This window comes from Candoia aspera, chromosome 4, assembly GCF_035149785.1.
Source record: "Candoia aspera isolate rCanAsp1 chromosome 4, rCanAsp1.hap2, whole genome shotgun sequence".
Classification (NCBI taxonomy): Eukaryota; Metazoa; Chordata; class Lepidosauria; order Squamata; family Boidae; genus Candoia; species Candoia aspera.
This window is the reverse complement of record NC_086156.1, coordinates 9,142,300-9,166,612: the sequence shown is the minus strand read 5'-3', so window position 1 is coordinate 9,166,612 and position 24,313 is coordinate 9,142,300. Positions and strand designations below refer to the sequence as shown.

Here is a 24,313-nt window from a genome sequence, read left to right as displayed (position 1 = left end):
TAATACCTGTTGGTCAGCACTTACAGATACTGTTGCTATTGTTAGTCATTTAAAACCAAACAGGTTGGTCAAAGTACTGCTTTTCTGTTCATTTTTTAAAAGAGCTTCCCTGTTATTAATAGGAAATGATCAAGGGAAACATCTGAATCTCCAGGTTCACTGATCTTAGCAGCTCAGGGGGCCTTAATGTCCTTCATTCCAGTCTTCATCAACTCATTGCCTGCTAGCAGGGAAATCGGTGAGTTGCCTGCAAGACACTTGAGTGCCATAAATTGAAGAAGACTGAAGGTAGAGTCTCCTTTAAATGGAGCTCAATTTTTGATGACTTCATGGACAAGTCCATGCAGTTTCCTTGACAAGTACTATCCAGAAAGGGGTTGCTTTTGCCTTGATGTGTCTTGACTGCTTGGTCTAGCCTGTAACTCTAGCATTCCCAGTAGCCTCCCATCTAAGGAGCTTCCAAGACCAGAGGAAGTCAGTAGCCTAAAAATAAGTAAAGATTGGAACACAGATGCCATCAGGGAAGTGATTCTTGTCTACAACAGTGTTTCTCAACCTTAGCAACTCGAAGATGTCTGGACTTCAATTCCCAGAATTCCCCAGCCAGCTGAAGCTAATAGAATAAGGAAAGAAACGTGACTCTATCGTCAAGATATCTATCAAGATCCCTTCTCTCCTGGTCTCCTTCAGTGGATGTAATAAGCAGCATCATAAATATGTCCAGTAGCAAACTTGGGGGGAGGGGTTGCCCCCTCCTCTTCTTTAGCTGAGCATCACGGTTCTGTTTACGTGTTGCATTAACCCATAATACAGTTCAGTTTGGGCTTGGTGTGCTGTAAGAACCCAACCATTTCAATTTGTCAACCATGGTTTATGCTTTAGCATTGTCTTCTTTATCAGTCTGTGGCTGGATGTACTATATGTATCCAGTCTGTAAATTAGGTAATTTGCTCTCATTTGCATGTTGATATATTGCCCTATAGAATGGTTTGTATTTATAATGCTAGGTGACCTGTTGTAATTTGGCATTTAATATATTAAGAAAGGGATATTTATCTTCATTTACTCCTGATGAACAGTCTGACTGACTGAAATGCTTCCCAGTCTGATGTCTGTCAGACAGGTTGAGGCCCTCCTACAATTCCACTCAGCCTGGACTTCACTGCAACATCTTTGGCCATAACTGACCAATATTCCCAGCTAGATCTGGTACTACCATCAAGCAGATACTGTATTCTGGAGAAAGAAGTGGCATTGAGGTGGTAACGGATAAACTGGCAGGATTCAGACTGCACTAAATCATTATCTGGTTTTAACTTAGTCTGCTGTGGAAACCTGTCAATTATGATTGAATAATTAAAACATGGCTACACAAACCATAGCTTAGCATGTGTTTTGCACCTCCTAAACCAGTGGGCTGCCCAGACTTGTGACTGTAATTATTGGCAGTCTCCTGAACTGCATCCCACCTTGTTGTTAGAAGACTGATGGCTGCTTGCTTTTTTTCCCTCTTCCCATACCCACTCCCCTTTCCTTGCTCTAAACCTGGTTTTTGGTTTGGTAAGAAATTCTAGGAACAGGGGTATCCATTGCTGGTGAGGGTCTCAAAAATGTCAAAATAGTAGCAGCTGTGAAATCAAAAACAATCTTCTTGGGATGCAGATTATGTATAAAGGGGGTGCGGCTTCGATGGGCTGGTCTCAGCTACCATCTTGACTTTCTTTGATACGACCCCTGAGCTTTTAAAAAAATGAAATTAGGCAAATAATATATCAAATTCTTTTTTGAAATTTTGTAAGACTTTCTGCTCTACAACTGGAACAATTATCTGGAATTCTAATATTTGGAAATCTTATCTTCAGTCAAATCAAATGGCCAGGTTAGCTACTAATTTTTGTACCCACAACCATTTTTCATGTTTCTTGTTATCTTCTCAGTAAAAATCCCAATTAATATCTTTCTACTGCAAACGAGAAAACATTCACCATTGTGTTTATCAGTTGAGAAGTGTTCTGGATCTATTAGAACTTTAATTTGATTTTTGTGTCCCAGTGAGTTTATTTTCTGTTTCCAAAAATAATATCTGTCTTTTTTCAAATTAAAAAATAGGAGCTAAGTAACAAGGGAACTTACTTTATTTCTTTAAATATTAGTCACACTGCACAACACAATTCAGTGATATTTCCGTAACAAAAAAATGGTTCTCCATCTTTCTTCAGACATGTTCTTTTTTTAAATATCCTAATGAGTTGCATAAGATTACATTTTCATAATAAAAGCATTAGAATTGAATCCAAGTAAGTACCGTAAATCCACTTACATCACCATCTTCCTGACCTAAGCTGCAGTATTTGGGTGTAATTAAGGATGCCTCTAGAAAAATGTGGGTTTCCAACTGTGCCAAGGAGAATAGGCAAGACAAGGTATTGGTGAAAGGGAGGGGGAAAAAAAAGGAGGCCCAAACATTAAACTATTTTAATTTGTAGATTAAACAGCAGGAAGGCAGCTCATAGTAACCATGCTTGGAAGAAGGTTCTGGCTTAGCATTTTGTTACGAGGTTAAAAAGAAGCCATGGACCATGCAAATCACACATGTGTACAGATGGGGAATTAAGTAGTCTTGCTATATTTACATCCTTCAATTTCCAATCGTATATGTGCATGCCCCACCCAACCAATCCAAGCCAAGATCAGCATATATATACTGGACACATCTAATATACAAATGATACTGTAGATCCAAGCAATTTGGCCATGTAGTATCATGCGATGAAGGAAGATGAATTTTGACTGCCTACACGTAGCTACGACTCTTATTTTATACCATACACACACACACAATTTCTAACGTCTGATTATTTCCAATCAATGAAAGTCATGTACCGTTTCCAAGGCTGCTACTATTTGTCTTGATGGAGATCTAGGAATCATAATATGCTCACCAGCATCTATCTCCCAAAGTAGTTCATTGTGAACCTATTCTCTTAAATCATTACAGGATGCTATTTGTAATGCAACATACATAAATAATAGCACAGGTCAGAAAGGAAAATCAACCACTTTTCCCATTGGGGTAAATAAATGTAAAATAAAAACCAAAACCCTGAAAGTTTCTCAGCTGTTATTTCAGAAATCAAAAAATGTCCATGATGGCTATGTTTAAAAAATAACAATATTGTTTACAACCCTAGCAGTCTTTGAATAAACATGCTAAACCCAGGACAGGAAGAGATGAAAATGCCCCACTGCGTTACTATTTCTTCAACATTTCTAGTCAGAATCTGCTCTCTTTTATGGTATTTGACATCCTGACCCTTAACACTGACTTCTCTAGTGGGAGTTTCTAACTGGGGTGTCTTAAACTGAAATGTCAACAAGTCTGTGGTGCTCAAGCATAATAGTGCAACTGTTGTGTATTTTAATTGTTATCTCATTTGCTAAGTGAGAATAGCCATAAGAAATATATGCACCAGGAACCTGGGTGGGATCAAACGGTAGAACAACAAAAGGACAACGTCTGGGGACATCAGAATCCATTTTAATATGGTGCCTTGGCCGATTTCTTCTTCTTCTGTTCCTCCCTCAGCTTCTGCTTCTTCCGCTTGCTGACTTCTTTGTGTCCTGAGGAGACATGGCTTGTAAAACATTGTTCATATAGAACTACCCCCAATGTAAAGATTGTTCCCTCAAAACGTAAGCCAAATCTTCTGAAAAGAGGCCTAAGCAAATTGCCTAGACAACTGCAAGCATGCCCGATCTACAGTGTTGACTTCTACTCACTAGGCACATCCTTGCTGTAGGACCTTCAGATGCCATCAGAAGCTCCAACAACAGTATAGGCATTCCTGACACAGAAATCCCTTCAATCTTATGGAAGAAGCCATGTTGTAAGCCCTCTGCTTTATGGTATGAATCATGGGCATTGCTTTCGTCATGGACCCTTTCATAGAAAATGAATTGAACAACCCACTCTAAATCTCTGCCAATAGATTGGAACAGTATGAACTAGGTGCAGCTTCCAATACATCCAGAGGAATGTGAACCATCAAAAAGGGAAAGGACAGGAGAGAAAACTGCTTGTTTGGCCATTCTTGTCCTTTCCTGGGCAAACAGGAGATGCAGATGAGGCACAGCTGGCCTTGCTCCATGCATTGCTCTCTACCACCATGGAGGAAATGGATGATGGTGTTGGGGAAAGAGGGGGATTTGTGCCCAGAAGGCTGAGAGGCTTCTCTCAAAACCTCACCTCCTGACATAATCCAGCCCATTGCATGAATCGGTGCCTGCTGTATACCAAAAGACATTCACCCTTTTAAGTAGTCATATATCAACAGCTTTCTGAAAAGTCAACTGTGTGCCTGAGTTAAGCTACGGGACGTTCACGAGTTAGCATAGGCAGACTAAAGGCAAGCAAAAAAGGAACTTCATGCTGGAGAAGAAGCCAACCACAGAAACGAGTGGATTTCTTTCTTCTTCTCCATCATCGTCATCATCATCATCTTGATAATGATGATGATTTATAATCTACCTTTACCTCAAAGAAAACAAATATGGTTAAGACAAGTAAAGGAGAGAGACTGTATTGTAAACAAAGTATTTCGATTTGTCCTTACAAGCTACCCCACAACTCTTACTTTGATGCTTGAGTTTCTCCTTCTATTATGAAGTCTGACACCTATTTCTCACTTAATTATAGCAAGACTCAGTAGTAACAATACAGCAGAGTAGTCTCACTCCCATTGCTGGGACTATAACTGACAGCTGGATAATTAGCAAAGGTAGAATCTAACAGGCAGATTTTGGCCCATCTTGTCCAGTACTACTTACTCCAGTGTTTCTCAACCTCGGCAACTTCAAGCTGTGTGGACTTCAACTCCCAGAATTCCCCAGCCAGCCATGCTGGCTGGTCAATTCTGGGAGTTGAAGTCCACACAGCTTGAAGTTGCCGAGGTTGAGAAACATGGACTTACTCCAACCAGCAGCAGCTCCCTAAAGACAAAGGCATTTCCTGGCACTCGATACTCAAGTGGATACCGGATACCGAACTAGTCACATTCCGATGGTGAGACCCAGATGTTTGCGTAATAAACAAGCTATATCCCCTTCTCATAACTGACTCTGGAAAAAGCTGACCAGCAAATTAATTCATTTCTTTTCATTGCTCCCAGAACTGGCAAGAGTTTCAGCTGGAGCTTGTTTGTGTCATGCACAATGTAGAAGTCACAATGGCTTACCTGGTGAACAAATGCCCTGAATGATCAACCATGAGAATTTTAAAGCCCTAGTGATTAGGTTTTTCCCTCCTTTGCATCTGAAGGTAAGAATATCCACTCCACCCACACTGCCAGGCTGAATTAAATATTTTTTTACAGTCACCACAAGAACACTGTTGCCATTTACACCAGCCCCTCTCGCCTTGCTTGTCCAATGCCCAAAGAGCACTATCTACCGAACTGCAGTGTGTCTAGCATTTTAAAATCATGAATGCCAGGTGGGTGGTGGGAGATTGTGCAGAGACTTGATAGCAACTATTTTAACTCATCAAGCAAAAGCTGTCAAGCTACAAAAGCAATGAGAGAGGCAATGCTGTGGGGGTGGCTGCTGTGGCTCTCTCTATTATCTGGGGGCGGAGGGGGGGAACCCTTCTCTTTTTCAATTAATAGCAACAGAGAACATCCCCTTTTAAGTTGTGAAAAGGACTTTTCTGCTTTTTCTGTCAATTGAGCATCCCCAGTTTATGCAGTACCCCAAACAAATCTGGCAAGTAGCCTCTATGAGCATGAAGGCCAGCAGGAGGGATATGGAGAAAGGGTGCAAGGATCCTATAATAAACAAAGAAAAAAAATTGTTCTGAAGTTACATTTTGAACGGTGTTTCTTGCCACGAGTCTGCCTTTGCTGGTCCAAAGCCCAGGTGAGAGAGGAAGAAGGCTGGGGGCTGGGCTACCAACCTGATCCTGTAAACATTTTTCACCAGTGCAGAAGCTATGGATGCAATTCAGTGAGATGCGACTGAAATCACTGGAGAGCAAAGGCTGCCCAGTGTGCTGTAAGGCACTGGCGGAAGTGAGTTCTTGCAAGTGTTTCTGAATTCTTAAATGTATACAATTAAAACTACTTTTTTCTTTTTTTACTCAGCTCTCAGTGAATTGCAAAGCCTGAAAGGGACACTCTGAAAGTTCAAGATCATTTTTATATGCTCATACAGGTAGTCCTCATTTAGCAACCACCACTGGGACCAGCAACTTGGTGGTTAAGCAAAGCAATCACTAAGTAAAACTGTGACTCTGCTCATGCTCTTACTTCAGCTTTCCTTTGCTTTATGGACCTGCAAAGGTTGTAAATGCAAGGATTGGTTGTAAAGTTACTTATTCATCACCGTTGTAAATGAGAATGGTCACTAAACAAGGAAGTCATTAAATGAGGACTACCTGTAGTCTCCTTGATCTGCAGATGAAAATTTTTAAATTTTTTCCAATTCCCCAAAAGGTTTGGAAGGGAAAATGTACACCCTGCATAGGGAATTGGGAGATCTTTCTTGGAAAAGAGCTAAACCATTTCCCAACAGGAATTCTGAGAATGTAAAACAAAGGAAACCGAATGAGTTGCGCAGCCACATATACCGTGCTGCCATTTCTCATTTCAGCACGTTCATAAAACAGCAGTTTAATGTATTTGCCTCTCCCATGACGGCAGCCAGTAAAACAAATAGGGTATAAACAAAGGATTACTCATGTTAAAGCATTTGTTAATACTGGATGCCAAAGGAAATGTGAATCTTGTTGCATTAATCTGCCAATTAAATATTTTAGATCTGGCAATGACTGAAATGAACAAAATACTGAGCAGGCTGCTCTGCAACTCAACTCTTCAGCCAAGTTGTAGGTTTGCAAGAGAAAATGTAAAGATGCGTATGAGCCTTCCTTGAAAAGTTCTGATTGGATGTGAGCATTAAAAAGTAATGGTGGGGAAGATGATCCCACACTCCAAAACTCAGATTATTCAATAATTGCCAAGCCTGAATCTGAAGCAAGGAAAGTGGACAAAATGTCAACTAGCAGGCACAAGATGCAGCTTAGCAGCAAGCTCTTCATGGCTTTGGGCATACGGTCTGAATTTTACCTGGGTATTTTTCACAATTTGGAGGGGAGGGATGTGTCCCAGAATATTTTGAAGCCTCTCTAAATGCAGAGGGTGAAAAAAAGCACATGAAATGTTAGCTCTAAATCAGGATGCAGCCCCACAATTTCTTTGGGTTCTTCTCCTTCAGCTTCTGTCTGTCTCTTGAACCTTTTTTCCCTGGTTTTCCCACCAGTTCCCGGTTATTTACCAGCTTCTCATGCCCTGTTTTGTGCACACCTGATGAATACAAGGGGCTCTCCCAGTTGGTCATCACCAAGTCGTCATCCTCATCGCTACTACAGTGAAAGACATGCTTGGGGTAGGTGGCAGGCTTCAGGGACTTTGGAGAACGGACATTAGCCGGCTGGAAAGGCAAGGCATTTTGTCCTCTGCGAGTGCATTCTGCTGCAAGAACTTCATCATCAGCAACACCTGAGGAAAGGAAGAAAACAAGACCATTCAAGGGAGAAAGGAGCTAGCCAACAGGCAGGCTGCATGTGTCATGGGAAATAAAGCAAAGCAAAGCAAAGAAGCATCTAAGCAGGGTGTCCACAGGGTCTGGTCCAAAAGGCTGACATGCACTGCACCTAAACAATGGGGAGATTTGATTGCACCATCATGGCTGTCATCTTGACTTTTTGGACCAGACACTGTGGATGCTCCTGCATCTAAGTCGGTAACCCAACCTTGACAGTTGAAAGGAGCAAGTCACTTAAGTCTGTTGTGCTTCAGTTTCTCCATGTGTAACCAAGCAGTATTTCTCTGTCTCAAAATACTACCCATCCACTGTGACTGGGAAACTACACTGGTGCATTTCAGAACAACAGGGAGGAAATAGAGAGAGAAAAAACACTGCAGGTTGACTCCTGATGAAGCTTCCTATGTGCACACAATAATAGTGATGAATGTTGTATCACCCTGATTCATCTGGATACATGTGTTCTTTCAAGCGTGTGGGCAGACCAATGAAAAGGTATAGTAGAGCCCACAGCGAGTGTTTTCTACAGGCTGCCACAGCCTGAAAACAGCATCCAGGTGGAATTATAAGACCCATATGAGAAAATCCTCTTAAAATCTACAAGGTGTGATGTGCCAAGTAATTCAGATGTGTTTTGCTAAGTACCCAGTATTCTGAAATACTAGCAAGAGGTCAACTATCTGATTTGGGGGTCCTTTTCTTAAAAAAAGAATTTTTAAAGAAAAGATGGTCAGAAACCCTCCTGGTGATGAAGAGCCAACTCTAGAGCAAAAGACAACCAGAATCCTTAGTATACAGATTAAAAAACTGATGCAAACAGAGAAGCAGATTGGTGGAAAGAGACAAAGAATTCTTACAATTGCCTACCATTTTATGAGGCAAGATCTTGAAGAAGACTGTACATCTTTTAAAGCAGGGAATCGCAGCTGCTGAATGAAACTCCCCACCTCCCCACCTATATCTAACCTGGCTACCTATAGTTGTTTTCATCTTACAGTCTAGGTAACATTTCTTGTGAAGCAACTGAACAGTACCACTTTTAAAGAAACTGGTACTATCCTCCATTTTCAGATATGTATAAGCTCCTGAATCCAGTTCTGAGTACCTTGTTATTGAAATAAGTCAGAGGGGGAGGGGAGGAAAGGAGTCTGTCTGTCTGTCTGTCTGCCTATCTTTTTATTTTGCTTAATTTTTCTAGATTTGTAACCAACTAGAAGGGACTCTTTGGGTGCAAAGTATTATAAAGCAAAAAACGAAACCAAGATAAATATTTGCTATCACTAAGAAGGAAGTCATAGAATCACTGAGTTGGAAGTGACTTCAAAAATCATCTATTCTAACTCCCTTAGTACAGGATCCACCGAAGCATCATTGACAGATGACAATCAAGCTTCTGTCTGAAGATCTCTAGCAAAGTAAAACCCACCAGTTCAATGCCAGCCTGTTTCACTGGCTGATCGCTTGAACAGTTAGGAAGTTCCTTCTGACATCTAGTCTGAACCTACATCCTTATAGGTTTAACCCACTAGTTCTGATCCTGCCTCTTCAGTGTGGCAACCTTTCTGATATTTGAAAGCTGTTATCATATCTTCTCTTGGTCCTCATGTGGAAACCACTGTTAGAAGAACTTGAATGATGCCTAAATCAAAGAAAAGATCACACACTCCAAAGGACCGTTCCAGATTTATGAATGAATCCCTCTTTGAAGCAAGATCTAAACTAAATAAACCAAATGGACCAAGAAATTAAGAGCATTTTACTACTAAAGAAACATTTTAGAAATGAAAGAGTTGTTAGACCTCTAATACACTGTTGAGCTCATGTTCTTAACCACACTTAATAACACTCATTAAGCAGGGTGTCATTCCAGGTGGTGCATGTTTTCCTTGCTGGATCATGAATCAGCTGCCTAGGATGGTGAGAAGGCAGGAGTTAATAACTAGGAAGAACAGCAATGAGAAGTGGTGATAGTGTTAAGAAATAAAAACCATTTCAAGATGAAAACAAATCTTTAAGACCTATTGCTTGATCAACAATGTTTTTGGACCCCAACACTGAGAATGCCTAGACATGCAGAAATGTCAGTTATTAAGCTTCAGTGAGGCCCCTTTCTCAAATACAAATGACATATTAGACTCCATCCTACCTTGAAACTAGAGTTTAATTCTGACCCTGAAAGCAACCCATTTTCCTAAGGCTATTTTCTCTCATTTTCAGTTCTAATTCAAAGAAATGGAAATAAGTATCTGGCAAATGATGACAAAGCCTATGAGTTCATGAACAGAACAATATTCTATAGTACACTTTCCCTGAATGGATTTTTAAGGATAATTACCTCTTCCTTTGCCACCCAGACAGCTTTTTTAAAAAAAAAGAAAGAAAGAAAAGAAAAAAGAAAAGAAAATAAATCCTTCTATCCTGGAAGAACTATGAGATTCTTCCTTTCAGACTTCATGGGAAGAGATCACAGAAACTGGTGTTTTATTTACAAGCTCTCACTTCCTGGAAACTAACTAACTTTTGAGTGACATACGGAGAGGAAGGATATATCTCAGTCAGCAGGAAGAGCTGTTGGGGACAACAAGTTTATCTCTAGAATAAGCCATTATCCTAACCACACCATTTTTCTAACATCATCAACCAAGGCCCTTTGCCTCAGTAATTTGCTACCACGATCTGGCCAACAAAATGTGGGAGACATGCAAAATAGGCTTCCTTCCCATTTGTAAACTTTTCTTATTATTACTAAATAAGGATTATTTTAAAACATTAGCAATTAGCACAATATTCCTTGTATATTCAAACATGCTAATTTAATTAATTAGCTAATGCTAATGCATCAGGAGTGTATTTTACACACTCCTTCTTACAGTAATAACACAGAAAAAGTTCCCTGAAATTAAGTTCCCTGAAAAAAGCACCCTGAAATATTTTAATTATTTTAACACTGTATTTTAACACTGAATAGTGTGGCTTTGTTCTGTTCTACTCCAATTAAAATGCTGTTATTAAAATAGTTTTAACTGCTAGAACTCAAAGCAACAGACAATGTTAATATTAAAACTAGTTGTCTCTTTCATCAAGTTATTGTCTACCTTAATTGTAGAATGGCTTAAAAAGACCTTTTTGATCAAACTGATGGGTTCACTGGTGATGACAAAGCTCAAGACTGTTCCTAAATAATTGGGTGATATCATTGTTTCCGTCTGATTTCTTCACTGATGGAAATCCCTCTTGGATAAGAGTTTATTTAGAGTGGAATTCTAAATTAAACAAATCAAAACAGTGCAGTAGGTTAGCTTAACTCAGGAAGCACACCCATCATTTCAACCAAGGGGCCAAGAGGCCTGTTTGGGTGCCTGGAAATATGGTTCAAGAGTACATCCTTGCATACTAACTCTTCTCAAATTTTGTGATACCTCTGGGCAAATGGCTGCTCATGAACCATGTTTTCTCCCTGGAAACACCAGCAGGAAGATCACAGGTGAGGCCACTGTGATCCATGTTTCTTCAACCTGCTCCATAAACAGCAGACAATGAAGTACAATCTAATGTAAAGCAAAGCAATACTCAAGAAAATGAGTATTTCCTATAGTGTCCAGACTGACTGAAAGAACCTAAGGTTCAGTGCTACACAAGTATTTACAAGATAATATATGATGGTGGTGGATAATAGCCTGAATTTGATACTAGCATAATAAAAGGCCCCAAATTTATGTTTTACTTTGGGTTACTCCAAATAGCCCAATTCCAGAGCAGCTAGAATTCGTATTTCTCAAAACTAGTTGGCTTAGTATTCTATTAATAGCCAGTAGTTCTGATCTGTTTTGTTTTTTAATCTCAGTGCCCATATATTATTCCACGTATTGTGCAGTGTTCTGAGGTGACGGCAAGATAACAGAATGAAGCATGCTTTCTAGCCACTGGATGGCAACATTGCACAATGAAAAAAGATCAGCAATGAAGTCACCTATCAATACTTCAAGAGGAATATGTTTTCAGTGCATGTCTGAAAAAAGGTGTGTTGATAAGACAGCCCCTTGGTTGAAGATGCCAAGTTCAAATGCTGGCAGTTCTACTTCAGAAGCAGAACTCTGCTCATATCAGATCTATACTGCACCTTTCTAAAATAAAGGAGAGAGGCAATTAACATGCAACTTCAGTTGTCATATAGATGGGCAGCTGAAGCCCTCAATGGGACTTTTACCACCAGCCTTAATACGTGTGGCAGTGACATCTTACTCAAGTGCTATTACAAAAGGATTTAAGGAAAAAGGACTGGGTGTTAGCAATGACAACTAAGTGGAATTTCTATATTCAGATGTAAGGTTTCTGTTCCCCAGCCCAATGCCTTCCAGATGTACTGAAAGTGGAACTCCAAAAATTCCCAGCAAAAAGATCTCAAAACCCTGCCTTCTTGGAAGGCACCAGGTTGGTTTCAAATGGGTAGAGCCATCCTGCTGTGCTTCTAAACTTGCCGGAAATGCCAAAGGGCTATTGTTGGAGACAAGACTCCTGTGCTGAATAATAAGAGTGAATATAGACTTTCTTACATTATGAGGAAGTGGCCATGCTGTTCAGAATGTAGCACTGGCCTGGGATTTGCTAAGCATAACTGGCAGGATTTATCCTTCCACAGTTCCACACTAGGTAGGCTCTGCCACGACTGACTTAAATGACCGTCATGAAAATTAATACGTACATACTTGCTGTAAGCTTTTTGTGGGATGGGGTCATTTGCCTTTTAATGCTCTTCACATTTTAGTGTGCTCCCGGTAACCAAAGGCATGGGAAGATAGGAAAATAAAGCAATCTGCACTCTGCAGAATCTAGCTTAGAATTTAGCAATCTTAGAGAGCAGAAAGTCCTTGTTTTGGCAGACGTGCAGACATGGCATGGCATGTACACTGTCATGGTAGTTGGAAGAGGAGATATCCAACTGCCAAATGTACACCCTATGTAATACTTTTAGGAGGCCATTTTTCAGCATGGGTTTACTACCAACATACACCTTGAGAAATAGCAGTTTTATGTATCATGCTGGCACAGGCACTATGAATCCTAATACCATATAAGCTTCAAGATTCCCATAGGACGTTCCAAACTTAGGGTGCATTGTTGAAGCAAGACTGAGCTTGCAATTTCTGGAGTGAAACAGCAAGAGAATTATCTTAGCACATGGCATGATGGAAGTTTTCCCAGTGTAGCAACTCCTGTTTCACACCCTAATCTGAGGCTGGACCACATTAATCATGTTGGAAGAAGAACGAAAGGATTAGTTGTTTTGTTTATTTTGATAAGCATGAAAACTCACTTACGTGCAAGCAAATGAAAAAAGAGAACACTTTGTTTTTAAGTTTCAAGAACATCTCAGATGTTATTTTCAGAACAAGCAATTATTACTTTAATAGTTGCTGAAAAGGGGGTACCAGAAGCTTGCATTATATAGGCCACAAAATTATGTATTTCCAAAACATCATTAATAGTTCTGTTATCACTCTTCACTGAAAAAGCTAGAGAGCCAGTTTGGTCTAGTGGTTCAGGTTCTGGGCTAGAACTGTAAGTTAGAACTGTAAGTTCTAGTCCCACCTCAGGCATGAAAGCCAGCTGGGTGACCTTGGGCCAGTCCCTCTCCCTCAGCCCAAGAGCCAATCAGGCGTGGTAGGAGAGTTCTAGTCCCGCCTCAGGCATGAAAGCCAGCTGGGTGATCTTGGGCCAGTCCCTCTCTCTCAGCCCAAGAGCCAATCAGGCGTGATAGGAGAGTTCTAGTCCCGCCTTAGGCACGAAAGCCGGCTGGGTGACCTTCAGCCAGTCACTTTCTCTCAGCCCAAGAGCCAATCAGGCGTGGTAGGAGAGTTCTAGTCCCGCCTTAGGCACGAAAGCCGGCTGGGTGACCTTCGGCCAGTCACTTTCTCTCAGCCCAACTCGGTGCAATATCGACTAGCCTCCTCGTGGTGCACCCCGGGCAATGTGGCTTGTCACGGCTAAAGAGTCTACACTTCTGGCTGCTGGATCTCACAAGGATTTCCCAGAAAGAAAAAGCAGCATGAACACCAAACTGCTATGTCATACAATTAAAAAAAAAAAACTGAAAAACTGAAAAAGCTACTAGAGGTGTAGCTGTCTTAATATTTTATAGCACAACAATGAAGAGTCTCAGTATATCTTAAATATTAGTAAGTTTAGTATTACTTAAACTTTGATTGAAGTAGACTATGATCCACAAAAGCCTATGCAGCACTAACTTCATTAGTCTTTAAGGGGCTACCAATGTAATAATTTAAAACTATACTTTCAATCACCGATTGCAAGCATTGTGGACTTCTGGGGAAAAAATTAATCCTTCCCTTACCTGTATGCCATCTATCACTGCATATGTAACATAAAAACAGTATATTTTCTCATTGCCCAACAGTATTTTTTTTTCCTGCCCTAGGACCATTCTCAATATACCCCTCTGCCAAGCTCCCAAGGATACAATTTGTATTTAAAAATCATGTGTTCTTTTTATTTCATCTGTAACTTGCTTTTTTTCCCCCATTCTGCTCTACAGCAACTAGAGTGGAGATGTCAGACAATCTCCAATGCAGAAAAACAACTGTATGCATCAGTCAGAGTATGCTTAATACTGATGCTCCATACTCAGTATATAAATCACAAATCAAGATTAATATTATTTTGCCAAATTAACAATATTGCAAGCTTACTGTTTCCAGAACAGACAAGCACACTGAAGCCTAATAGATCTAATAAACTGGGCCCAATGATGGATCAACAAAAGTGATTTTAGGGAAGGGGAGAAAACATTATCTCTGAATGGAAATAAGCATTAGATTTCATCCCAGACATTCTACAAGGAAAAGCTCAACATTCACTACTTCCAAGACATATATTTCTAGGTCTACCAGAGCCAAGGAAAATATCTCCTATATATGAAAAATCTCATCATAGCTCTAAGTATACGGGAGGAACTGTGATAATTATGCATATTGCAGTCAAATTACAGCCAAGGGTAACTCAGGCATTCAAACCATGACATTTGGAGCTCCAAGCTCCATTCACAACCAAAATTACTGTAAGGAGCAAACCTAGATAACTGGACAGAAACAGATGGGTGATGCCTAGTGAGAAGTTTGTTTAGGAACATCCTGAATGCTTGGCTTTAACAGTGAATATTTTTTAAAGGCTTCTGTGGCTCAATTGTAGAAAAGGAACCCTGATCTTAGAAATCAAGATTCATTTTGGAAGACTGAATCACAAATACCTGAGACTTTATTTGGGCCTTCCCATTCTTCCTCTTTAGCACATGCAACCCATCTCCACTATTCTGGCAGAAGTTGTGATGCTGTAAATCCCAGGCACTGCTCACTTAGAGGGGTGTGCAGGGGTGAGTGGGTATGGAGTAGAAGAGTCATCACTTCACAATGTGCTGAGTTTATTCTTTTGCTGGCATGCAGAGATTTGTTCTTCATTCCCTTCCTACTTACACCAAATAAGAGGTAAATTAAAAGCACTAAAACAGGCCTGATCCACCTCTTTAACAGTAACAGAAATGAATCCAGATAAGTGGATGTAAAGTCCAGCATACAGCTATCACTCTGGCCTTGGGGGAAAAAAATCTACTTTTCCTTTCCCCTCTCTAATTTCTTTTAGATTTTAAATCTGAGGGAAGGATCTCCTTCTAACTAATATGGAAGGAAACAATAAAAATGTGAGCTTTTTTTAAAATCAAACCCAGCACGGTGTGACTTCATAGATACATCCATGTTGTTTCCTTGGCAACAGCCTTCCCAATCTAGCCTATAGCTTTGGGGGGTTTTGTTTTTTCTGGTGGCCTCTAGATGCTGTTATCTAGCTTGGCTTGGGACACAATGCTTGTTTGAGAAAGCAAGGTAAAAATGTAGCAACTAATTAAATCAAAATAGTAGCCCCTTGTTTGGGGCAAGTCACTTGGATGGGAGATAGAAGAGACACAGCGTTCTTTAGATCTACTGTAGCTGTTGTTGGGAAGAAATGGGACGGCTTCCTTCTAAGGATTGTCAGCTATCTTCCTTCTGCCAGAAACATCATTTTCCTTGGTATTTTCCAACACAGGGTTCCCTTTGAATTTATATGAGTGCCAGCTACATTCTTTTCACAAGGACTTCAGATCATTAACCCCGCCCTCTCTGTGTCTGAAATTCCAAGGAAACCCACCAAACATGCCTGTAATTCCAAATAAGGCAATGTTTTAAAAAATCCATTTGCTTTTTAGAAAAAAACCAATGTTTTATTATACTCTATGGCTTATTTTTTTAAAAGAATTTGCACTTATAGATACAATATGAAGAACAACCACAGACAAGGAGAAAAATGAGAAAAATCTCCATTTTGGAATTTCCTGACCAAAATGTAGAGTGAAGCAATCCAAGAAACATCTATGGAATGTTTGAAAAGCTAGAAAGTTTGTAGCTTTTTAATTGCTTAAAAACAGGGCAGTGGTAATTTGTTAAAATAATCCCAAACACTGGAATTTATCCCTTGGAGAATCTATGTAGCATTTTAGCTGCTGCCATTATAAAATGTAAACAAATTATTTTAGTATAGATTTGGGTGGTTTATAATCCATTCCCCATTTTGGATAGAAGTTCTTCCTTTACAGATAACTAATCAATCCTAGGATTTTCTATAACCTTTCTTCATTGTTGCTCTAGCTTAATTATTGTTAACGATTTCTTCCCTGGACCTTGAGAGGGAAAAATTATTTGACTTCCTATGTCAGGAGTAGGGAATCCTTTTTGGGCCCAAGGGGAAAATACTAATAGGGAAAAGTCTGGATGGAAAGTGAGCTCAGTTGTCTCTGTGACTGAGGACAAACATGATTTAAGATACCCTCATTCCATAAATTTACCTGGTCTAGTAAGATTATGGGGCTGCATCTTGGTTTAGATTATTTACGCCTTCATTTATCAGAGCTCAATCTGCATTGCACCCTGATCCAACCCAGTTTCCTGTAATGTTTCATGCATCCCTGTAAAAGACAGCAGTGCAGTTCCCACCCCAGCAACAATCCAGTAGAACCAAAGACACAATGGAAAAAGTGGAATTGGCAAGAAACTCCCAAAAGGAAGAGCCAAGGAGGCCAAATAAATCTTGAAGAACTGCAGAGAAGAGAGAAGAAGTCCATGAAAATGTTCTTTTTCATTCAGGGATTCTGAGTATCACAGGGGACATATTTAAAGCTTGGGTTCAACCAGACAAAGAGGGGTCTTCATTAAAGACGTCAGGGCAGGCATGGCCTTGCATGAGAGTTTGAAGACACAAGAAAAAATGCGGCAGTCACAGTTTCTCTATTTCTGTTCTGTACAGATACTGCATTCTTGATGTTTATTATTTTGGGCTCCTTTAAATCACTAACAGCTCAGAATATAATGGGTAAGGTTTTATCACAGATTACTGATAATTTAGTTTGGCCAGCATAAAGTACTAGTTCATTACTTCCTGCTTGGGGAAGACTGCAAACATCAACAGAAGATTGTGGACCTTGAAGTGAGGTGAATAGCATTTTGTTATGTTTTCCTTTCAAACCTCTGAAAAAACCTAGTATGCTATTCTCTTCCAAATGCACAAGACCAGTGAACCTGCTCATGTCTACATCAACATTTTTCCAGACATTTCCAACAATTATACTTCACTCCATCCCCATTTGCACTACCTACTCTGAATCTTTCCCTAGTTGAACCTCTCTTAAATTCCACTAGAAACTAAGACATGATGGGATGAAAAATAACAAAGATATATCACAACAATTTTCAATGCTGTATCAATGATCTATTTTTTGCTAATTTTATATTTTATCCAGGCCCTTCCTTTAAAGAGTTCAGAGCAGCACACATTCCTTTAACTTTACAATGAGTAAGATTATACATAATGCTAAGCCATAATGTGGTTTGCTTAGTTTTGGCTTAGTAGGGTGAATGAACCCAGTCATTGGGGCTTGTAAACCATGAAAGTTTAAAGTTAAACTTAAAGTTGTGAGATATTGCTTAATAACCCTCAATTTATTCAACAAACCATGAGTAAGTATGCCAAAGCATAGCATGATGTGCGAACTAACCCAAAGACTCTGGTATGGTGTTGGTCAACCTCAACAACTTTTAAGTTGTGTGGACTTCAACTCCCAGCATGCTGTCTGGGGAATTCTGGGAGTTGGAATCCACAAATCTTAAGGTTGCTGAGGTTGACAAACGCTGCTCTGGTAGATTATGCTGAAATATGAGTGCACCACATTCACCCAACAGCTATAGAGAAGAGGCTACGAGCTGCAGTTATAACATACGGGCTGTCTGAGTATAGCAAATGTGTTAAAACAGCATTATAATTTCTGGGCCAAGTGTCAATTCTCTTGAGGCTTAGTTTCAGTGACCTCACTCTTCCTTCTTCTACTTTCAAAGCAGCTCATACTGAAGTACGCTTACAAGTATGTGCAACACTAAAAAGACATTCTGGACAATTCCCACTCTTCCGATAGGATTATTTTGTCCTCCCCTCCCAGCAAATATGGACCTTTGAAACAGTTCTTCCAAAAATAAACTCTTCCAAGCACAGCTTGATGATGAAGAGGAGGAGGAAGCTTCATAATAGGTCCTGAGAATCAGAGTTAGCCTGTAATAAAGAGCATTTAGTATCTTAACTCCATGAAGCAAGAACCTTCTGACAGCTTGTTGCTGCACTCTGCTAGAGGCTGCTATTTTTGGAAGGTTTGATCTGGCAAACCTAAACCTCAACCTCAGACAAACTATTTTGAAACCAAGCTAAAGCTTACAGTTGAAGAATGCTTAATAGTTTGCCAAACAAAAGCACTGTGGGACCAATGAAGGCACCTCAGCAAGAGACACACTGTTCCAAAGGTCTCTACTGACAGAAGAAGTTTCATTTCAGCATGCTCAGTTCTCCTCACGCGGTAAAATGATTGTTCCAGCGCAAACTAAACAAACACTGTTCTTGTAATTCTAAAAGATTAATGCATTCCTGAGTCCCTGTCCCAGTTTGGAGCCAGATAGGATAGAGTCTGCAAATCCTTGCACTACCACAATTACTTTGACTCCCACATTATGTCACCTGCATGCCACAAAAGGGGGCATATCTATAATAGGGCTGAATAATCTGGTGGGCAAGGACAGTCCCTGGTAGGGGAGAGGATAGATGTGATTAGGTGGAATCTCATCCATTGGTTCCCTAGTCCTGCCAGAACCGGTCTTGTCCCCTTTGGGTGGAATTAGATCTGCATTACTTGGATTTCATTATATTCTATATTTATATTTATTGATTATTGATATTATTCTGATTTTATTGAATTTTAAGCTGTTTTATTGTGAACTGCCCAGGGTCCCCCAAGTGGGGGAGATGGGCGGTAATAAAAATACGATAAATAAATAAATAAATAAAAATTGTAAAAAGACCCTAAAAATGTGCAAGCCAGTTGTGCACAGCCCTGAGGAATAAATCACTCATTCCTCATTTTCCATCATCATGCATATGCTGCAGGAATACAACATACACAACACACAGGCCTGGAACCTCCATCCACCCAAAAAGAGGTACTCCAGGCTTGTGTTCTATAAATTGTCATTATGTCAAGAACTAAGCATAGATCCCTCAGTGCCAAAATGGGGCCACACTTAGGGCTAACCCAATGAATACAGGCTACAGTCAAACAGATGGAGCAGAAGCCTATACCACTTCATCTATACCACTAAGCTATAATATACATTAAGTATATTAGTATATAGAGAGGGTTATTGTAGTGGTTGCCTATTCTAAAACACCATCAGACTCATAAGTAGGAGTCCAAAGATATCTGATTTATTAAAGAATAGTATGCAGGATCACAGAGAAAGCTGAGAATGATGAAAGCGCGCCAAATTCAAACTAAAAACCCTCAGTGCAAATGAAATCCCTCCCCCCATAGAACTTCTCAAGTCCACAATCCCAGGTGCTCCTAATGGTTTCTGATGGTCTGTGGGAAAAGTCCTTGAGCAGAGAAAATAACCCAAACACATTCCATTGTCTTGATTTCACATACAGAGCTTGGTACAAGGTCTCACAGCAGCTCCCTCCCAAACAGAAACGGGTGTCAGCGCCATGGTATGTGAAACATTACGATGTATAAACTACACTGAATCAGTGAACATGACAGTTATATAGCAAGACCCTTCACCTGGCTTGTACACACCATGGTGGCTTCAGACATCATTTTAAGCTAATAGCAGACTTTGTGGCTCAGCATTATGAGTGAATGCAGCAACAGCAGGATAGGATTCTAAGTTTGCAGAGATGCAATTGAAGTGTAAGTAATTGCCATGCAGAAAAACAGATCAAGTTTCCAATTTCTCCGTTCAACAACCATCTCTAAAACAATGATGGTGCACTATTGTGATTAAGGGTTTTGAGAGAACAATTCCCATTCAAATCTTACTGCATCTATTTTGCCAATAATATTGCCCTAACTTATATTCCTGGCTTCCCATAGTGAATGCTCAGCATACTTGTGTGTAAAATCTATTACCAGTATGAACATGCTTTAAGATAAATGTATTTTACTTAGGACTCTGGGTTATGCTAAATACTCCAGGATTTGGTACTCAAAAAGCTACTCACAGACTAAAGAAATGCAGTTGATACCATACTTCCAGTTCTTTAAACAGCAGGATAAAATAGAATAGAGAAAGCAAAGTGCTCTAAGCTTTCTGGTCATTGAAAAAAATCTTGCTGCAGAAAATTGCTGGAAATGTGTTCAGCTACTGGATTCCTTCCATCACCACCTATCTTCTCAATTGCTGGTGTTCCATGATACCTGCCCAGGAGTTGTTGTATAGAAGCATGCAAAGGGGATGGGCCACCCATATTTGGCTTTGAGGTGCCCACTCCCATCCTGCAGGTCCTGGTCACTCCCCTTCCACCAGAAAAGGTGTCCTTCTATCTAAGATGTCCCCCAATCTTATGCAAAATACCTAATTCTGGGGACTTATATGTAGAAATCATGCACCACGCGTCTCACTTCAAAAGTGTTTTACTAGGACTAGTTCATTAGGACTGCAAAACTGAAGCTTTTTCATGTTAATGCAAAAGTCTCTAGTAAGTCAGAAGTAAAGAGTACCATGGCAAGTCATTAAATGAATTTATTAAATAAAAACAGTTTCACTGTGAAAGTCAGGTATTTTTTGCCATTTCACTGGTGATGGTGATGGTGATGGTGATGGCTGCAGTTTTATTGGGGCTGCTCTTGGCAATGAAAATGGCAAACAGTTCTCGCATGGAGAGCAGCTAGGAGCTATGGAGCCATTGGCTCTGGGAACTGCACACCCTGGGGCAGTAGTCCTTTTCAACTGAAAATTGCTTGCCTACAGGGCTTGTTCTTTCCTAAGCAAGTTTGAGCCCATCATACACAGTGGAGGATCACTTTCAAACCTTGAAAGACCTTCACCATAAATCCTACGCATGTTCTTACCTTCTGGAATTAAACAGATGGGTGACAAAGCACCCTTCAATGGCAACGTTTTCAGACTAGGTGCTATGATAACCAAAACGCTAATGGGTTGCAGGATGATACAGGGATGTCATTGAAGGGGTGGGACCAAATGAATTCAGCCCATTTTAAAATAATTGTTCAGGCTTCCAGGGTTACAAACAGTGGGAATGGAAAACCTTGCGCCCGTTTCTACCCTTACCTTTGCATTTTGAAGCCAAGGATCACACTTCCACATTTCAGCCAAGTGATCTGCAAGTGCTCTGGAAACTGCAAATGGGGCCCTGGGGGCCATACAGGGCTTAGGAACCACCCGCCACCCCTTGAATTATGGAACAGTCTGACCAAATGCCAATGTTCTTAGGCTTTTAAAAGAAATTGAATGGCTTTCATCAGGTTGTTGCAGTTTCATCTTTATGTTGTTCCTGTTATTTTTATGAAAATGATTCATAATTCCCCTCCCCATTTACATTTCTTTCAAAGTTTTGTTATTCCCAGGTGTGTGACATAACAAGCAAAAAAGCTGAAAAAAAATGGTAATCAAGGTTTATTTCTACAGTAAGAATCCCTGCACAGGGATTCATGTTTATTGGAGTGCCCACTAATTATGAGTTGTATGCATCTCTGAAAACTTCTCTCTTCACCCAGATCTTCCTGATGTGAATATTGTGCACTGAAGCTGTTTCCCCCCTGCCTCTGTCTCTACCTGTTTAATATGCTTTGTAGCAAGTTTTTTTTAATGTCTTATGTTTATCCTATCATTTTTGTTTTATATCATTAACTTTCTAAAAATGTTAGATTAAATAAAAAGTTTTTTTTAATTTACTGCAGTTAAGTGTTTTATTACACTGATTTTGTTTAAGTACGTACACTGTTCAGAAGTTTTGAACATTGCAGAACAGAAAAAATGAAACAGATTTTAAAACTGAGAGCTAAGCCATGTCAGTTACTTAATCTGTGTGAACCAAAAAAAAATAAATCTTAAATTTGGTGCCAGAAGAGCCTTCCTTGGGAGGCTGTTCCATAGCCAGGTGCTACTTCTGAAAAGACCCTCTCACTGATGGACATCTGCTTCTTCATCAAGCAGAAGCACAATCCCAAGGCAAGGATAGATGTATGAGGACTATAATGCAATCTGAAACCAAGTTTTATAGTGCTTTATGAGTTAAAATCAGCATGTTAAATTGGATCTTGGAAAAGGAAGGAGAGCTGTGTACTTAATCTTACATCCCTATTGTCAAGGCCTGTGTGTAAGAGGCTACAATAGTCATTCTGCTTATCTGAATAAGCAAAACAGTTAAAAACATCCCTATCCATCTGATCTTCATTATCTGAAGGTGTCTTTCTTTAAAGAAATAATAAAATGTATTGAGGCTATGCCTTCTCTGACTAAAAGCATTATGTGAAAGCCTCAACTGACCAATGCCATGTTAGATAGGGGAATCCATGGGCCCCTATGGGAAGGGGAAAAAAAGGAAAAAGAAATATATCTTATCCCATGTCATCAATTGATTTTGCATACTATTTTTACTGCTTTTCTGAGCTTTATTATCCTAAACTGGAAAAGTGTAAGTATGTATGTCAGCGTGTCTTCCAGGCAAATGAAAGTGCCTCTATGATACTAGATATCAGAACACCTATGGTGTGAACATGGGATAATTCTGCACTCTGCTTCCTTCCCCATTAGTTTGATTCCTCTTGGAAACTGGAACAAAGCTGGGGTGGAAAAAGAATCAGGGTATCCTTTCTTTCTCTAAAATCGTTGGGTTTCTGACATTATAAAAAATGCCGGAAGATGCTCTTGGGCCAAGTGAAATTGGAAAGAATCCTTTATATTCCTAATGTAGCCAAATGCAGTTTCTTCCTTCAAGTATCTGAAGTTGCAAAGTCATAAAATCACTTCTATTACTTATTACGTTCATGAAGGTCAGCACTAAGCTTCTATGCTTCAGCGAGATAACACAAACTAATAAACGATCAAACAGAGGCAACGTTTTGAAATGTGGGAAGATCGCCTCACCATTAATGTGATAGTGTAACAAATGTCCTCACTTGAGAAACTTTGCACTGAGTCACATCTATCCTTTCCAGTAAATAAGTTAGCATCATCACGCAGATAAACCAGTTCTGAAGCTTAAAGGTGAATGTTACATTGATCTGGAATATTCACATGGAACTGCTTACCAAGCAACATGCAGATAAGAAGTTACTTAGCTAACAGAAGCACAAAACGTAAAATAAAACTCCACACTAACACAATACAGTTTCATTCTCTGGAAAATACACATATGCACTATAATCTTAGACTAAAACAAAAACAGAAACAGAGCTTTTAAGACATGAAACTCAAAAGCATGTTAGTTTATCTCCCTAGCTGGTCACAGTGAACAAATTCCTAGAGTGAAGGTAAACCCAGAGAGAAATGAGATGGCTTGTGGATTCTCTTGAAGAGCATTTCTGAGGATGAGGCAGAATGCTGATCAGAGAACCTCACATACTTATGGTCTTGGCAGAGAAAATCAAACATCTATTATTGGCATAAATCTGGGCATTACTCTGACTGCTCCCCTTTAGCTTCAGGCTGAGAAAGGGTGGGAAGACTGTAATCACATCTGCATGTGTGCTGAGACAATACAAACACCATTGAGGAATGCTAAACTCCAGGAATCCCTGCAATTTTCAAGGTGGGTTTGAAAGCGTTCTTATAGACAAGCTGTGCTTCCAAGGCTTCAGAACCACTGAAGTGCAGTGTTAATACTAAAAAGATCAACCTTGCCACTTCCAGGCTTGCTGGCCTATATAGCTTAAAATGTGATTTCTTCTTCCTAACTCTAATTGGAAGCAAGGTTGGAGTTGGCACAGCAGAACACTCATCACAGCCAACACAAATGCAATTTTCCATCTCTGATATTACATGCTATGGGTAGTATCATGATTTGTGTAAAGAATAATGTTAGGAAGCTAATATACTCCTGGATCCCCAGTATTTGCTACTGATGGTTCTTAGGAGTCTACATAAATTAACAGAATTTCACCATAAAAATGGTTCATATTTTTAACATGTCAAATAGTTAGCAATATACAAAAGAAACTGCCAAATTTTCCATGCCCTATAGGAACCAGCAAATAGGACATGATACAGGCTGTGTAAGCTCTTAGCTGTTTATCACAGGAGCAAATAAGCCAATACTTAATTTTTGTGTAAGC

The 24,313-nt window shown here is 39.8% G+C and overlaps 1 protein-coding gene across 5 annotated transcripts in view; it reads right to left on the bottom strand.

Annotated features, from left to right (window-relative positions):
* Positions 1 to 2,117: 2,117 nt before the first annotated feature.
* The window catches only part of DNAJB6 (DnaJ heat shock protein family (Hsp40) member B6), a 63,134-nt gene continuing 40,938 nt past the window's right edge, over positions 2,118 to 24,313 (bottom strand). For 4 of the 5 annotated variants that reach the window (XM_063303389.1, XM_063303385.1, XM_063303386.1 and 1 more), the window contains 2 exons: positions 7,359 to 7,553; positions 2,118 to 3,621 (listed from right to left, as the gene is read on the bottom strand). In XM_063303389.1, coding sequence (XP_063159459.1) covers positions 3,539 to 3,621; positions 7,359 to 7,553 — 278 coding nt within the window. In that variant the 3' untranslated portion in view covers positions 2,118 to 3,538. Of the gene's footprint in view, positions 3,622 to 7,329; positions 7,554 to 24,313 lie in introns of all 5 variants that reach the window. The other variant, XM_063303390.1, reaches the window with a different exon arrangement.